Below are 17261 nucleotides of genomic sequence, written 5' to 3'. Positions count from 1 at the left end.
CAGCTTATGAACATCGGCACGCGGCGGCCTCCACCCAGGAAGATCATCATGAACGTGTCGGTGAACGACGACATTCAGCTGAAGAAGTCCGAGAACGCCTGGAAACCTGGCATGAAGCGAGAGCCCCCCCCAGAGGAACCCGAGGCCCAGCAAACACAGGTAAGGGCCAGCAGAAAGATACACACATGCAAACACACACAAACGACACACAAAGGAAAACCAGCTATCAAAATCCACTTGATTGAAATTATTGGAAATCCTAACTCTAATTATTCTCCATAATTAACAGACCGTTTTAATAAAAAGAAGGAAAGTACTACTGATAATAGGCAGCCTGACAAATGAGATAGTTTAGAGACTGTTTGATCGTTGACCTCTAACGTTTCTGATCGATTCCCCCCTTTAGGATCTCTTCAGGAAGGTACGCAGCATCCTGAACAAGCTAACGCCTCAGAAGTTCAACCAGCTCATGAAGCAGGTGACGGACCTGACCATCGACACAGAGGAGAGGCTCAAAGGAGTCATCGACCTCGTCTTTGAGAAGGCCATCGACGAGCCCAGCTTCTCTGTTGCTTATGGAAACATGTGCCGCTGCCTCGCCACGGTGAGCTCTGACACTAAACGCTTATTGTTTTCATTTTGAACAAAAGAGTGTGTAAAAAACAAAAACAGGTTGTGTTTGAAAGGTCAATGGTGAAAAATAATTTGACTTCTCTGGAAGATGTTGGTGGGGGGAAAAAAGTATGAATAATACCCTTACTTCATCTATTGTTCATTTTTCAGACAGGAAACGATGACACATTTTAAGAATTCATTTGGTGACTTGCAAAAAAAAAAATCTTAATATGTTTACACCGACTATCCTCAGCAGGAGAGAAAAGAAGGCTGCTGTTGCCTAGTTGGAGTCACAATTGTTGGTAGTAATACATCAAAATCTCTCTTAAGTCTTTACAAAACGGTCAACAATTAAAAATGCATCTATTGACTGTGAGATACTTTTAATAATAATGTGGGACAAACATTTTTAACTGACTGCCATCAGACGGTAACCTTAGAAATAACATTAATCTATAAAAAAGTATAAAAAATCCAAATTTAGAAATGATTAAAGCTGTTTTTGGTGCTTTTGTGAAGTAATTTCTTTCAGTCTGACTTTCAGAAAACATCATTAGTCTCATGGCCTGATTCACTGTTCAACATTTAACACAATTAAAGCATTTAGTTCATCATTTAACTCGTCTTTATATTTCTGTTTCTTTTACGATGTTCAGCTCAAAGTGCAAATGACCGACAAACCCAACACCACAGTGAACTTTCGCAAGCTGCTGCTAAACCGCTGCCAGAAGGAGTTTGAGAAAGACAAGGTGGACGATGTGGTGTTCGAGAGGAAGCAGAAAGAGCTGGACTCTGCTGCATCGGTACGTGATCTTTGTATGGGTCAAATGTGATGCCCGATTCTACACTGCTACATTTTTGTGAATAAGAGGTAACATAGCTGCCATTTCCTCCATTCTCCTTCCTTAGTCGACGGAGCGCGAGCGGCTTCAGGACGAGCTGGAGGAGGCCAAAGACCATGCCCGAAGGCGTTCCATCGGCAACATCAAGTTCATCGGCGAACTTTTCAAGCTCAAGATGTTGACGGAGGCCATCATGCACGACTGTGTGGTGAAGCTGCTGAAGAACCACGACCAGGAGTCGTTGGAGTGCCTGTGTAGGCTGCTCACCACCATTGGCAAGGACCTCGACTTCGAGAAAGCCAAGGTGAGTCAGAAGAGAGAGCGGTTAGTGCTCGGTAATAGTCAGGGTTTGTGTTTGAGGGGAATTTGTGAGAAAGCGTCTGTATTCTGCTCAGTTCTGCAGACTGATTGATATCGGAGGAGATTGTTGTGGCTCAGACAGCCTCCAAAACACAGCGTCTGATGTCTGGTGTATAAATAAAGTAAAAAAAAAAATCTTTTTTTAATGGGTTTATTTAGTCCTCTGAGACAGTAAACTGAATATCTTTGGGTTGTAGACTTTTAGTTTAGACAAAATGTCAGGGTTATTTATCATTTTCTCACCAAGAGCAAATTCAGAAAATTATTTATCAATATCAATAATGAAAATAATGATTAATTGCAGACCTAATTTATTCAGAAAATAAAATGCAGTTGGTGAGCAGATTTTTTTTTCTCTGCAATATAACATTAAGAGTGATTATCAGTGTGACTGTGACTTGCAGTTGTGCTACATTTTTGTTGCGTCATACCTGCTGTAAAAGCCTTGAGGCCGTCAGCATGATGAGCTACATGTATTCTCGTTGATAACATATTTAGAGGCTGACGCTGACACAGGAGGAAGACCTTGAACGAGCCTGGCGTTTTGTTAAAGACTCCAAAATTAAAAGCGAAGAAGAAATCGAGAGCTTCTTTCAGGGCTCGAAGTCATGAGGTGAAGAGTTTAGCTTCGTGCCCAGTAAGCAGCTCCTCGACGTCAGCGTTTCAGTTTGACGTCACAGTTTTCGGGAGACAAAAAAGAAGCAGGTTCTGGTGGGATTTGATCTGAAACCAGCTGGGCTACATTTCATCCCAGAGGTGGAGGAGAGGGGGAGAGAGACTGTATGTAGGTTATGAGGAAACAGGAATATACTTTGCTTTGTTCTGTTTGAATCGGCTCTCCTGTTAGACATCAGTGACTCCCAGCTGGACACAGCGTGAGTCCTCAGATGCTTGTAGAGAGACACAACGGACCTGAGGGCCTCTCTCTGCTCTCTCTGCTCTCTCTCTCTTTCTCTCTTTCTCTCTGTCTCTCTCTCATTCTCTCTGTCTCTGTCTGTGTGTGATGTATGGTTTAATCCTAATCAACTACCAATCACCCTGCAACAGAGGAAATAAAAGACCTATCAACTCTATTTAGCTTTGGTTCTTTTCTATTTGCTGCTAAATGATATTTATACTGTATGCAGACATAAAAAGGGCTGCTGTAGTGGATTAAATCATACAGAATGTGGTTTGGACTCATCCGTCTAGTCATGTTGGTGAATTTCATCCTGTTTTAATGTGGTGATTTCCTCAACAAGGCAGTTTTAATGCCCTGCCATTACTGTGAATTGCATCTGTTCATTTTAGGCTATTATAGTTTTTGTTCTGCTGTCGCCGAACAATCGAGTCAATTGAGTGAAATCATCTGGAAATCCGTAAAAATCTGCTGTCCAGGGACACAGAGAACCTTCACGTCTGAAGATTAACCCTCTCTCTCTGTCTCTCTCTCTTTCTCTTTCTCGGCAGCCTCGAATGGATCAGTATTTCAATCAGATGGAGAAAATTGTCAAGGAGAGGAAGACGTCATCTCGGATACGGTTTATGTTACAGGACATTATAGACCTGAGATTGGTGAGTGTGATGTTTGTTTTGTATCTGTTCAGTCGCACAGCTGAGTCCAAAGTCCGGCTCCCATGTTCCCACAGAGATCTGTTTCATTGATCTCTCTCTGACCTTCTGGAGGAGGATGTTGGGTATTCTGGTCATATTTCTGCTAAATGGATTTCTTTGTACTGCTCTTATTATTGAATTTGAGGACCTTTGTTTGTTTGTTTTTAGAGAGATTGATGAGAGAAAAAACTCTGGGGAAAATAAACTGTAGGACAGACGCAAAGCTCTACCTGGACCTGCCTGTTCTTGACGATAGAGGAGCTAATTGACTCTTAAATCCCTTTAAAAACTTAAATATTCTTCTGTTATATTAAATTTAATCCATTAAATAATCAACAAGGTTACAGTTTTATAATAAAAAAAACATCCTGCGGTGTTATTTATTCAAAGTTAAACTCTCCAAGTCCAAGTTAATCCTCGTCCTCAGGACTGTGTGGGTGTGGTTTGATTGAAGATCGTCTGGCTTCATAAGCGAGAAAACCTCCATAACTGTCATCAGCTTCTGGTTCAACTATTGTTAAATCCTGATTAGTGCACAGAAGTACATGACATCACCTTTTTTAATAGGGAAAATGGGTTATGAGGGGCTTTTTATTGCTGGTCAGACTGACTCATGACAAAAGCTCTGAGTACTAATCCAGAAAAATGTTGTAACATTATATTTTAACAGTTTAAAATAGTGAATGAAAACAGTAAAAAAGATACTATTTTAACACAATCTTGAAGGAAATGGAAATGAATTGGAGCGTACGTCCTCCAAACTGATTTAATATCTCCACCATGAACGCTATTAAAGTCTAATAATTCCCTTTTTCATAGGTATTATTGTTAAAAATATAATTAAAACCAGATTATACTTTGGATTTATGACTTTAGTAATAAACTGAAGGAGCACATGAACCTTTACTGGGCTCGCAACACTGACAGAAACAAATATGTAGACAAATAAACAAGAAGCAAATGATTTAACATGCAAAAGTGTAATATATCAGGCTTCTCTAATAGAGCGACGTCTGAATTGATTAAATGTGATTCCCTCCTAACTCATACCTAACACAAGCTGTTTGAATCCATGTCACCGTCTCCTTACTACAAGACATCAGAAAAACACGGACTCGAGCCCTGCTGTGCCGCTTCTGTCAAATTTTAAATTAAAATCGGCACTTAAGCAGCGTAGAGTTAACATGTTCATCTGTCAGTATCATTGCTCAGATCATCAGTGCATCCCTTAAATTTTAGGATATTCCTCTGTGGTCCACGGCTTCTTTTATTTTTGATGTATCTCGTGTGATTAAATCCACTAATACTCAAAGTTAACATTAAATCGAGGGGAAAATGAGTTTAAAATGCTGAATCTGACACAGCTGCTTCATTCACATCATCGTGGTTATCCTCTCCTCCTTCTACAGCACAACTGGGTGTCCAGAAGAGCCGATCAGGGCCCGAAAACCATCGAGCAGATCCACAAGGAGGCGAAGATTGAAGAGCAGGAGGAGCAAAGAAAAGTGCACCAGCAGCTGCTCTCCAAGGACAGCAAAAGACGGCCAGGTTAGGCCTGCAAGTCTAAATCCTCTTTAAGGCTTAGCATCACATAGGCACAGCTACAGTGACTCAGGAAGCCTGCGAGTGTACAGGCACACTTCCTGTCCTTATAGCCTGCAGAGACACTATTGTGCCTAGCGGCAGACAGGAAGCCCCCGCCCGCCTCCCTCCTGTCTGTCAGCTGACCTGAAATAATTCATCAAGTGTGGCAGTCATGGTCAGAAATGTCTCTCTGACAGTCGTTTGACTCCAGTAAATGTAAATATCACTGAGCTCATTTTAAATTTCAGTGTGTGTGTGTCTCTCTGTGCCCCGTAGATCAGAGAGATCCGAGAGATCAAAGAGATCAGAGAGATCAACGCGCGCCGAGAGAAGAGACCTGGAACACTGTGCCCATGACCAAGAACAGCAGGACCATTGACCCCACCAAGATCCCAAAGATCTCAAAGGTGAGACATGATGCCAAGTCTGTTTTTAGGCATGGAGGATGAGCTCGGAGGTCGCCACCGGCTGGAGGGATGCCAAAGAACTGTAATTTTAGTCTATCAACCTTTTTTTTAAAGTCTGTTACACTGACACCCAAATTGTACGTTTTATTACACCCACTCAGTGTATCTCACACTGGAAGAAGTTTACAGGCGCTGGAGACACTCAATCTGAGACTGATCACTGTCATATCATTTATTTGTGACCCACATAGTTTGATTTGCTCACATCCCTCCGTACAGATTGCGCGTACAATGACATGAACAACCTGCTGGCTACTTATGTTCCATTCAAACATATCTTATAATAAAAACCATCATAAAATTTATAACCCAGATACTGTGCATGTGTGTGTGAGCAGAAGCCTCCTCAGCTCCAGTTTTGTAGCCGTCCTGCAGTAAAACAGCACACATCATGATGAAAGCTGTTAGGATCTAAACTCTGAAATTAAAATGAACATAATGACGTCTGTAGATAATTTCAGACATTTTTAATAAATGTAGTCCAGGTTTTAGCTTAGATCAACAGATTGCCTCTGAAAACAACACCTGCGTGTGCTTTCGTTACAGCACAGCGTTTGTGAACAAGTGACTCAAAATATAAATGAGCTGCAGCTATTAGTTTCACTTAATATAAGGTATCACTGTTTTGGTAATTGTGAGGTGAGTGAAGAGCGTCTGTCTGGATCTCTTCCTGACCACGAAATATTCACACCCACATAATCTGTCAAATACGATATGATGACATCACAGTAAAATTCAAGTTTTATTGTTTCATGCAAAGCTACCTGCTGTGAAACTTATCTCAATTGCTTTTTATACCACTTTACTTAATGCAGGCTTATTGTAAGTTGTGTGTGCACAGACCGTAGCCTGTAAAAAGAATTAAAATAGATATCATGTCATAAAACATCAGATCATATTTGCACGAGTATAGAAATGACAGTCTGTCAGAGATGTGAAGATGCTCCTCTATAAATGATGATAGACTTGATTAGAAACTTAGTTATTTATATCCTTGTATGATACTATGATACAATTATGATTGAATTGATGATTAAAATCAGGATAATAAGATAAATAATCCATCTGTTCAACAGAAGATCAATTCAGTGTTGTGGTGACTTCAGGAATGATCACAGATTAGAAACTCATCGCTGAAAGTCCTGAAACATTAAATTGCAGCATTTTGTATCATGAGTCCACAGGTTGTTGTTTTTTTACTCTCACTCAAATTAAATAAAAGTTCTTATGGGATAGTTTTTCATGTCATGACAAGTTTGTCTCAGGTTCAAGTGTTTTTTCTCTCCAGTCACAAGCTCCCTCACACGTAGTTGTTACTGTCAGGAGAAAGTTTCTGTACACAGGAGATAACTGTTTACACAGCACTGAGATGAATCCTGAGGCTCAACGTAACTAAGCTGTGTACACAAACTGTCCCTGTCCTCATCTGATCTACATTATTGTGGTTTACATGTACAGTAACACAAAGTCCCCCTGCTGGATCCACTGGGTCCTACTATGTATTTAAAAAAAACTAAAAAAAAACAGGTTATTTTCAGAGCTCCCCCTGCTGGAAAGACTCTGTCATGTTCTCGGTGTTGTTGTGCACTTGTTTTACTAAGACTTTAAGATAATTCATGTCTTATATTAGATGTTATAATCAGTATTTTATGTGTTATTGTCCTCATTTAATCAATAATGCCTAAAAACACTGAATACAAATAAACTGAGCAGCGAGTTGTTCTCAGTGTATAACAAACATGACCAGTATCTACACTGATTGATGTGCGTTATGTTTCTCTTCAGTTCACATGGATTAAAGTCTCATTCACAAAATGCTGTCTTCGTTAAGAATAAATACACGATTCTCTTCCTGCAGCCTCAAATGGATGAGAAGATCCAGCTTGGCCCACGAGCTCAGGTCACGTGGGTAAAGGGCAGCAGTGGAGGAGCCAAAGCAAGCGACTCGGGTAAGATGATGCTTATTAACTCACCGAGACCACAGCAGGTGGAAATATTACATCATTTTGTTTCCACATCTTTTAGCCTTTTGAGGCACATCGTGGTACAAACTCATCAAAACGTAACATTATCACCCAAAGCTGTTATTTTAATTTTAATGTTACCAAAATTTGAGTTGTAAAACATTTTAAATAATCATGTTGGCTCTAACTAGAGTTGATGCTAAGAGATAAAAATGCTTGACCTTGACGCATCACTCTCATTTGTGCTTTGTGAGCGGCCAGAACTCAACGATGAAAAAATCTGCAGCTCACTTAAATGTCCCACATTTAATTTGAGCCTGAAGCTTACAGGAGATTTTCTGTGTTTTTTTTCCCTTTTTTGTCAGCGATGAACTTTCGACATATTAGTCTGTTTTATGTTGTAAATACGGTGACTCAGGAGAAACAGTGCTTCCAAACAAGGTCAAGGGTAGAGGAGAAAGCTGGTTACTCATCCGCTGCATGTTTACAGAAAGTGATAGTAGCCTGGTTAGTAGAGCGTGTGTTAAAGAACTGCTCAACTCTAAAAGCCCATCATCTCTTCTGTTGATCTGATGGTGTTTTTTGTTATTTCATTTGTTTTATTATATCGTCTTTCTTATTCACAGAACTATCACGGACTGGCAGCAGCCTCAACCGTTTCTCCGCGCTGCAGTCTACACCTTCACCTCAACCCTCCACCACCCCTCCACAGAACCCAGACTTTGACTCCAGGAGAACTCTGGGAAGGTGAATAAACACAGCAAAGCTTATTATTTGTCTCCGTCAATAAAGTGTTAAACTGTTAGACCTTCTTTTAGCAGGACTGGAGTCAAATTTGTTAAAAACTGAACTCATAAAAGTGCTTCCCCATTCTGTTCATGTTCAGTAACATCATCTGTAGAGGGCCGAGTGAGAGGAACTTCCTTTGTGGAAATGGGGCTATTGTTGTCTAATTTTTTTCTTTCCAGCACTCGTAGCAGTACAGGGAGAGAACGCAGTGAGAAGCCTCTGATTTCTGCGCCGCCATCGTCACGGCCCGGATCTTTCATCAGGGGCGGCAGTTCGAAGGAGCTGCTGGAGAGCCAAACCCCGGAGGAGCCGCGAAGAGACCGGGAACGAGAAGGAGCCGAGCCCCGGAGACCGAGCGTCACCGAGGACAAAACGGAACCGGAGCGCAGCAGAGTCAAAGAGCCTGGTGAGGAACATCTAGATAAAATTTCAAGGAATTGTGTGATTTATCAAATTCAGAATAGAGTGGGTTTTATATTGATGTGGAGATTTAAATCAGAGAGGACAGACTCATACGGACTAGAGACATTGCTGTTTACTGTTGTTTTACGTTGACAGTGAAACCTGAGCCAGCGGCACCGACAGTGGACAAACCCGCCCTGTCTGAGGAGGAGATAGAGAGGAAGTCAAAGTCCATCATCGATGAGTTCCTCCACATAAATGATTACAAGGTAAGTCAAAAGAAAATCAACGGCAGACGAGACTTATGGTGTCTAAGATCTGTGATAATAGGTGCAAATGGTTTAATGGAAATGGATCTCACAGAGATTTTAACAATTTAATCAGGCAGTTCTCCTTCAGATTCATCAATCATGCAAATAACTGTTTTTAAAATAAAACATTAATTCAGATAAAACATGCGTTTTGTATTTGTGGAGTTTAAAAATAAATGACCAACAGAAATTGCTTCTATCAAACATTAAGATTTGTTTCTTTTAAATGTATTAAACGAAGTTCTGTGTACACATGTATTGACAGACTGACTTATTCATGTAGTATTTTACCTCCCCCTCTCGTTTCTCTAATAATAGTAATCAGTCCCACACAAAATCTGCGCCCACAGAATTCCGATGACACTTCCGCAGATTTACCACCAATAAAGATGCTACTTGTGAAACTCAAAATGTTCAGACCCGGTGGATTGAAAGTTACTTTTTCCCACTTTTTAATCTTGTGTCCCTGTGTTAATTGCTTATTTATCTCTTATTATATGCCAAATATGTCATAAAATCTGTATTTTTACATTATTATGTCTTTTCCTGCAAAATGTTGTCTCAAATGTTTGCTTATAATACAGAGGCATTTACAGAAGTTAACCCAATCAAATGCAAAATCAAATGTGATTTTGTGTAAGTAGCCGGCTATACTGGAAACCGCACGCCATACTAGCTAACAAAACAACGACAGAAAGAGAGATGTGTTTTGATATCAGTGGACACAAATTTTGTTTTTATTCCCAGAACAATGTGGCTGAGCTCTGATTCACTAAAAACTATCTTGCTTATCTTAAATTAATATTATCTATCACATAACAAGCAAAAAAAATGTTCCACAGAATTCCCCAGATTTTCACTCATTGGATCATCACCGAAAACTGTAAACTGTAAAAAATTAAATTAAATTTAAAAAGTCTGCAGATTAAGTTTGGGTCTGATAATAACTTTATTTGTACAGCAACTTTCATACAATAAATGCAGCTCAAAGTGCTTTACAACAAAAATTATATAAACAAAGTGCTTCACATAAAAGGAGCATAAAACAATGTTAAAAGAATAACAGAAAAGAAAGAGGTAAATAAAACACAAATGTAATATAAGATGGAATATAAGAATAAAAATAATAAAAATAGTACACAGTAAAAGTAGCTATTAAAAAAAAGAATAAAATCGACAAATAAAATCAAGTAATCAATATAACTATTAAAAGAAGTGCTGTAGTGACTGATAGAAAAGCTAAAGTGAAGTTTTTACTTTCTCTTAATAATATTAAGTGACCTAGCTTCCCTCTAGTTTCCAGTCTTGATCGTATTTCTTTGGTTTTCTGCAGGAGGCGATCCAGTGTGTGGACGAGTTCGACTTGAGCTCTCAGCTGCACGTCTTTGTGCGTGTCGGGGTTGAGTCGACCCTGGAGCGCAGTCAGATAACACGGGACCACATGGGCCAGCTCCTCTTCCAGCTGGTGCAGCAGGGACTCCTGCAGAAGCCTCAGTTCTACAAAGGGTCAGTTCACCTGCAGGCCGCTCGCCGCCTTACATGAAGATAATCACTTTCTATTAGCAGAGAGCTGATGGTCACCTTTTTTATTTTTTTGGCACATCACAGTCGTGTCTGCTTTTTCTTAAATGTAACGTCTCATTGATTGAAACGCTGCATTCGTAAGAAGAGATAAACTCCATTCTTTTTAAGCTTCTTTTATGGTGGTAAATGAGTGAAAAAGATTTGATTTACCAGAAAAAAAAAGAAATTTTTTTTTTAAAGTGTTCTTGTTGAAGGAATACAACCAAACTGTTTATCTGTTTAAAGATGTACAAAAATCATTTTCCAGCTGTTCAAATTTGGAAATCAAACAAAGTAAATTCAGTTTCATTTATTCATCAATCAATCATTCAATCAACCAACCAACCAATCAGGTTCTGTATAGATTATTTTGGGCAACTTGATATTGTCCAACCAATATGAACATACCGGTAGTCTGGAAAATGAATACATTCTGGGACATTTTGAACATAATGTCTGAATATTTTTTCATTGGTGTTTAAAAGTAATTACAAAGTCAGAATTTGAGTGCTTTTTGAAAAAGGGATGTTTTCTATTCAAATTTAAGTGCTTTTTTTTTAATATAAAAAGGTTTCTAAAATGAAATCCTCTTCAGTCTCTACACTTGACTCTTTAATTTTAAACAGACAACCCTCTATTCAGTCATGGCCCTCTTAACCTCATTTCCAGGGTCTTAACAGAACAGTTCATTCATCCAAATCTACAACAACTTTCACCAATCAAACTTGAAGTGATGTCAGGTCGAAAGTAGAAATAAAATTAGCAACGTTTTTTTTTAATGAAGAGGTGATATTTTTTTTTCAGGGACTTTCAAACAATTTCTTGCTCAGAAGCGACCGAATTTAAATAATGAATTTCATTATTAAATCACTGTTTTTTCTTCAAAATATTTTAGAAGAAAACTGTTACTTCTAAATTTTTATTTCTTCTAAATTATTTTTTTTGTTTCTCCTTAACTTGTTGGTTATTGGTGGTTTGAGCAGCTTCATGCTTTATACATGTCGACACTTGTATGTTTGTATATAGTTGTTCTGTATCACAGGAGCCATAATGTTCTCATTTTTTAGTGTTATCCTAAAGAATAATATGTTTTGTTTTTGTTTTCCTTCAGGTTTTCAGACACGCTGGAGCAAGCGGACGACATGGCCATCGACATTCCCCACATCTGGCTGTACCTGGCCGAGCTGCTCACCCCTGTGCTGAAGGAAGGGGGCTTCTCTATGAGAGAGCTCTTTAGGTACGGAGATGCGTCACTCACTTAATGCTCAAAACCATAATTTCTGCAAACTGAGCAGATCTGAAGTAGCATGAAAGTTGAACAACATTTAGGCAGACTTGTAATTAATTTGTGTCTTTTCTGTTTGTTTACAGTGAATTAAGCAAACCTTTGCTTCCTGTTGGAAGAGCTGGGATCTTAATTTCTAAAATACTGTACATACTATGCAAACAAATGGTAAGCACTTTTTAATTTTTAAACTTTAATCATTCACTTTAAAGTCTAACAAGATTAACAATTGATTATTTTGTGGGTTATATGATGTGCAGCCCTGTACTGTTCTGCCCTTTCACTTTGTGATGGATATTTGGTTATATATTAAAGAGTAAAGACAAAATAATGCACTTTTTATTAAGCATTACAAAGGATTTGATTATTCATTCACTTCTATTATTAAAATGTATCAGTCGTGTGAAATGTGCGTCCAAATAAAAAGTTATTTTGTCCTTTTGATTTGTAGCAAATAAATATATCTGGTTTATTTATTCGTTATGTAATCGTATTTCTATTATAAACTGACAATCTATTGAGTCTGTACTGCTGTAGTTTTCTGTCCCACTGCTGGAAACTGGATTAAGATATTTGAAGTGAGGTGTGACGTTGCCCCCTCTTGTCCCCACAGAGCCATAGGATTGTGGGTTCTCTGTGGAGGGAATCTGGCCTCAACTGGACCGACCTCCTCCCAGAGGGAGAAGACGTCCAGGCTTTCATCTCAGAACAGGTCGGTGATGAAGCTTTTCAAATCAACAAATATCAATTTTAGGAAAACTGAGTCACCATCATCTGCTTACTTAATACTATGATAATAGTACTTAACTTAATAAGTTAATAAGTAGCACATTCTAACCTTTCCTCGTTCTTGTGTCCATTTCATCATCTTTTCCTTCATTCATCACTTCCTCGTCACATCAATGATACCAACCAGAAACTCCAGTTCCTTCTGTCAGACGGCTCCGGCCCCGAGACGACTCTGACTAAGAAGATCTTGTCTCCTGAGGAGCTGAGCCGCCAGCTGGAGAAACTCCTCCTGGAGGACATGGCCAGCGACGAGCAGATCTTTGACTGGGTCGAGGTACGAGAAGTGACGCATGCATGCAGAGAATCTATCGTCCAAACTCTGCAAGACTAGTGGCCTGATATTTATGACTTACAAACTCTGACACAGCGTATTTAGATAATGAGCCACTAACCAGCAAAAAATACTGAAGTAATAATCTTAGTAAATAACTTGTAATATGATGCGTTTAATACAGGAAGTTAAACTAACACGGTCCATAAACAGCGTTAAGTGGCTCAGATAAGATCGGATGTCTGACAGACAAGTTTTATTGGTTAATATTTAACTGCTGGTGAGGAGGTGTACAATTCAGGGAACTGATACCAGTAAAATTAACTTCTGCTTAGTTTTGCTTGGTGTCATTTCTGTGGTTGCCATGGTCACAGCCATTTGAGGTGCCAAGTTGAGAAAAGTTAAACCACCGTCGTGTTTACTTAGGAAACAATAGAGAGAGACTGTAGCCACTTGCAGTCTGAAAGTACATTTAGAGTCGAAGCTGATATAAACTTTTCATTTGAGTTTGATGCATGCGTGTTTTTGAGGAAGGTGAAATAAAGAAGTCTTCCTTACCACAAAATAACTCTTCAGTACAAATCCGGTGGATTATTTTACTTTGATCTGGTGTTGAACTACATGAATGACGGAGCCGACTACAACAGATAATCACCACGTTACACAACAGCACTCACCAGCAGGAATGTGGAGGTGGTGACTCACAGACTGTTATTGGGCTGATAGTAGTTCAGAGTACCAGAAACCAGCCGGGACATAAAGTTAAGTTAAATGACACCTAACAGGAGATCATAGTGGGCTGTTACGGTCGAAGTCGAGCTACAAAATGTATGTTTTTAAACATGTATATGATATCAGGAACTTCTGCATATTGCACATTGATGAAATTGCAGATTATTCACACAGATATTATTTATTGTATGTAGTATTTTATTTTATTTCTTTTTATCACTTTTGCCATTAGACAGCTTTATTTATGTAGCACATTTCATATATAGGGGCAACTCAATGTGCTTTACATAAAAACTAAATATCTGATGATTTAACAGTAAGAATTGGAAGCATAACAAATATATAATTAACAAAAATATATAAATAAAACCCAATTATAATAAAAAGAAAAAAATAACAATTGAAAAGTAAAAATTGGAAACATTAAAACATACAATAAAAAAACAAATAAGTAAAGAAAAATTGGAAGAGAGGAAGAAAACAAAAAGCTAGACAAAAAGATACCTTATGTCAGAACAGAAGTGAGAGCTTCAAATTTCAGTGCTTCGTTTGCAAAGTCAGCTCCACTTCCTCCTGACGTGATGACGTCAGATTATAATAATAAACTTTATTTATGGAGCACTTTTCAAAAATCCAAGTTACAAAGTGTCACAAGGCAGCAAATGATCGTCCGTGCGTGCCAACAAACAGTCGTCTGCAGTTATTAATGTCGTCCACTCGCTCAGTTCAGATCAGATTCGGGCTCAAACATGTACGGATATATTTAAGAAGTTTACATTTTGAAAAAATCCTGCTACTTGTGTCTATTTATGTATCTTCCAATGCGGCTGGAGTGTCAGAGAACGAGGCATCAAATAAAAAACGGCCTGTTTCTGACAGAGGCTGAACTGAAAAAGAGCCAATATAAGATAAATGAGGAAATTAGAAAACTGTAAATCATGCAAAAATATTCCAGATGAGCCTCAGGATATAAATATAGACCCAAAAATGTGCACACGATGCTTCTTATTTAAGTGTTGGTGTGCAGAGGACGTCATCCAAAAATGACTAAATGATACAATAACGCCACCATGTTGTTCTTGAGTGTGTTGAGCCTTGTGAAACTGACTCTGTGACACTGTGTGTGTGTGTGTGTGTGTGTGTGTGTGTGTGTGTGTGTGTGTGTGTGTGTGTGTGTGTGTGTGTGTGTGTGTGTGTGTGTGTGTGTGTGTGTGTGTGTGTGTGTGTGTGTGTGTGTGTGTGTGTGTGTGTGTGTGTGTGTGTTTTTCCTCCTCCTCCTCCTCCGTGCTGCAGGCAAACCTCGACGAATCTCAGATGAGCTCGTCTCCCTTCCTGAGGGCTTTGATGACGGCTGTGTGTAAAGCAGCAGTGAAAGGTAAGCGCGTCGCCACCTGGAGGGAGAGACTTCACTTCTTCACTCTGCTCAAATCTCACTGCTGACTTTTTAAATTTGAACTCATTTACAGACGACACACGAGTGGACACGGCCATCATCCAGAGGAGATTGCCTGTATTACTCAAATACCTTAACTCAGACACTGAGCGACAGCTGCAAGCACTTTATGCACTTCAGGCGCTGATAGTCGCCCTCGATCAGCCTCCGAGTAAGTGCTGCTTCATTTCTTATCAGAGAACGTTAAGTTGTGGGTTAGAAGCAATGTCTTACTTGGTTAACATGTTTTAAGTAGTGTTGTAGATACTGTAATCTCACCACAAGGTCCATTTAGTAGCTGTTCTGGAGCTTTTGATCACGTCACATAATTTTGATCACGTTCAAATTTCCATCAGATCTGAGCACCTCGAGGACTTTTTGTGTCCTGTTGGCTTAAAAGTCTAAATTCAATTAATTTTTTAACTTTTGAAACAGCAATTAAAAATACATTTTAAAATCATCCCGATAACGGCAAATAACTTAAAGTTAATTTAAAAAGTGAAACGGTTAACAAAACTTTGAATCTGGATATTATTGAACTCACTAACATTTACTTGATTTATGTTTTGTGTAAAGTAGTTAAAGGGACGTGGAGTTGGATAATGGCTTTGATAGTAAGGGTTAAAAAGATAGTCAGTAAGGCAGACAGAACAAAACAATCAAGAGAAAACTGTAATCATGTAATCATCTTATCCGACACTCATATTCAAAGATTTCTTCACATGTTCAGTTGATAGAAGCAGCGGAGTCGTTCAATCACAGCAGTGAACACAGAAGTCCGTCATGTTCCTCTAAATGAAGCAGAGTGAAACCAATAAATTAGTTGATGTCACTGTTTTATCTCTCTTCCTCCTCCTCTCACTTGCTTGGATGGGGCTCAGTTGAAGAAGTGATGATGATAATAATAATAGCTTTATTTATATAGCACCTTTTTAAAAACAAAGTTTACATATTGTGTAATTTTTAATAAATACATTTAGTTAATAAGTAAAAAAAATAAATGAATAAAGATATTTGGGGGTCATTTAGAATTTGAAGAAATACCTAATTATGATTATTTTAACTGGCATTGCACTTCCCAGATGACAGATGAGAGCTGATGTGATGTGTATTTTCGCTCTCTTTCTTCCAGACCTTCTCCGGATGTTCTTTGACTGTCTGTATGACGAGGACGTCATCTCGGAGGACGCTTTCTACAAGTGGGAGACGAGCAAAGACCCGGCCGAGCAGCAGGGTAAAGGCGTGGCCCTCAAGTCCGTCACGGCCTTCTTCACCTGGCTGCGGGAGGCGGAGGAGGAGTCTGAGGATAATTGACGAGGGGGGGCGACGCCTCCGCTTGGGCGGGGGTTTGAGGGGGGCAAGGCGTACTAGAACTGCATCTCCTTACAGCAGAACAAACATTCAAAATGGGTGTATGGGCAGGACGACACGTTTACGGCTGGAATTTTTTTCTGCGGTACAGTTCTGAAAACATACCGCCATTTTGAGTTTGGATTCCCAACGGCGGAAGCACTAAATACCTGTATAATACATAGAAAATATTTTTGTTTTAAATTTTAACTTCCTTTTTTTTTGTTCTTTTTTTTTTTTTGTTACTTTTTAAGAAGAGACTTAAAAGATACATAGGTTCTGGACTCTTTAATTTATTATTTTTTTAAGGACTGCAAATATGAAAGTTATTTAACATTTGCAGATGCTCACAATGAGAAAAATGTCAACAGAAATAACAATATAATTAATTATAATAACAAAAATAATAATTGTGAAATAAATAAGACTCCCCGGATTCCACACTGTTTGGTTTAAAACAGGGTAAAAACAAAGTTATTTTGGGTTGAAGGGGAAGAGAGAGATTAAAAAACAAAACAAAACGAAAACAAAAAAAACAGAGGAGGCCTGGATGCACAGAAACTATTAACGTTGTCCGTGAATGATGTTTGAGGCTTGCTCCACGTGATATGTACATACGCCTCACGACGAGGCAAAGAGGTATGCATTGAAGTCGCGATGCAGGTCAGTCCACAGAACTGTCGAACAAACAAACGGGACACATTCACATGAAATGAGCAAAAATGCAACTTTAAAAAGCAAATGGCCAGGGTTGCTGAACTTGACATGCTTGTAATAATTCAGACCTACAGAGCAGATTAAAAAGCTTGTAAATACATTAAAGACAAAAAAGGTATTTAAAAAAAAAAAAAAGAAGGTGATTCTCATGATTTGATCTTTTGTGATGAATGGGGGTCATCTCTTCTGTGTGTG

The 17261-nt window shown here is 38.9% G+C and overlaps 1 protein-coding gene across 3 annotated transcripts in view; it reads left to right on the top strand.

The window, feature by feature from the left end:
* Window positions 1-16885, top strand: part of eif4g3a (eukaryotic translation initiation factor 4 gamma, 3a) — a 53183-nt gene extending 36298 nt beyond the window's left edge. For all 3 annotated transcript variants that reach the window (XM_062415591.1, XM_062415590.1, XM_062415589.1), the window contains 19 exons: window positions 4-159; window positions 407-604; window positions 1272-1418; window positions 1525-1761; window positions 3267-3371; window positions 4820-4958; window positions 5271-5401; window positions 7320-7410; window positions 8052-8172; window positions 8394-8620; window positions 8773-8885; window positions 10261-10433; window positions 11602-11727; window positions 11862-11943; window positions 12389-12487; window positions 12692-12838; window positions 14861-14942; window positions 15034-15171; window positions 16132-16885. In XM_062415591.1, coding sequence (XP_062271575.1) covers window positions 4-159; window positions 407-604; window positions 1272-1418; window positions 1525-1761; window positions 3267-3371; window positions 4820-4958; window positions 5271-5401; window positions 7320-7410; window positions 8052-8172; window positions 8394-8620; window positions 8773-8885; window positions 10261-10433; window positions 11602-11727; window positions 11862-11943; window positions 12389-12487; window positions 12692-12838; window positions 14861-14942; window positions 15034-15171; window positions 16132-16313 — 2694 coding nt within the window. In that variant the 3' untranslated portion in view covers window positions 16314-16885. The remainder of the gene's footprint in view (window positions 1-3; window positions 160-406; window positions 605-1271; window positions 1419-1524; window positions 1762-3266; window positions 3372-4819; window positions 4959-5270; window positions 5402-7319; window positions 7411-8051; window positions 8173-8393; window positions 8621-8772; window positions 8886-10260; window positions 10434-11601; window positions 11728-11861; window positions 11944-12388; window positions 12488-12691; window positions 12839-14860; window positions 14943-15033; window positions 15172-16131) is intronic.
* The last annotated feature ends 376 nt before the right edge of the window (window positions 16886-17261 follow it).

Source organism: Scomber scombrus, chromosome 3 (genome assembly GCF_963691925.1).
Source record: "Scomber scombrus chromosome 3, fScoSco1.1, whole genome shotgun sequence".
NCBI lineage: Eukaryota > Metazoa > Chordata > Actinopteri > Scombriformes > Scombridae > Scomber > Scomber scombrus.
Note: the sequence above shows the minus strand (reverse complement) of the source record. Positions and strands in the feature narration are given on the sequence as shown.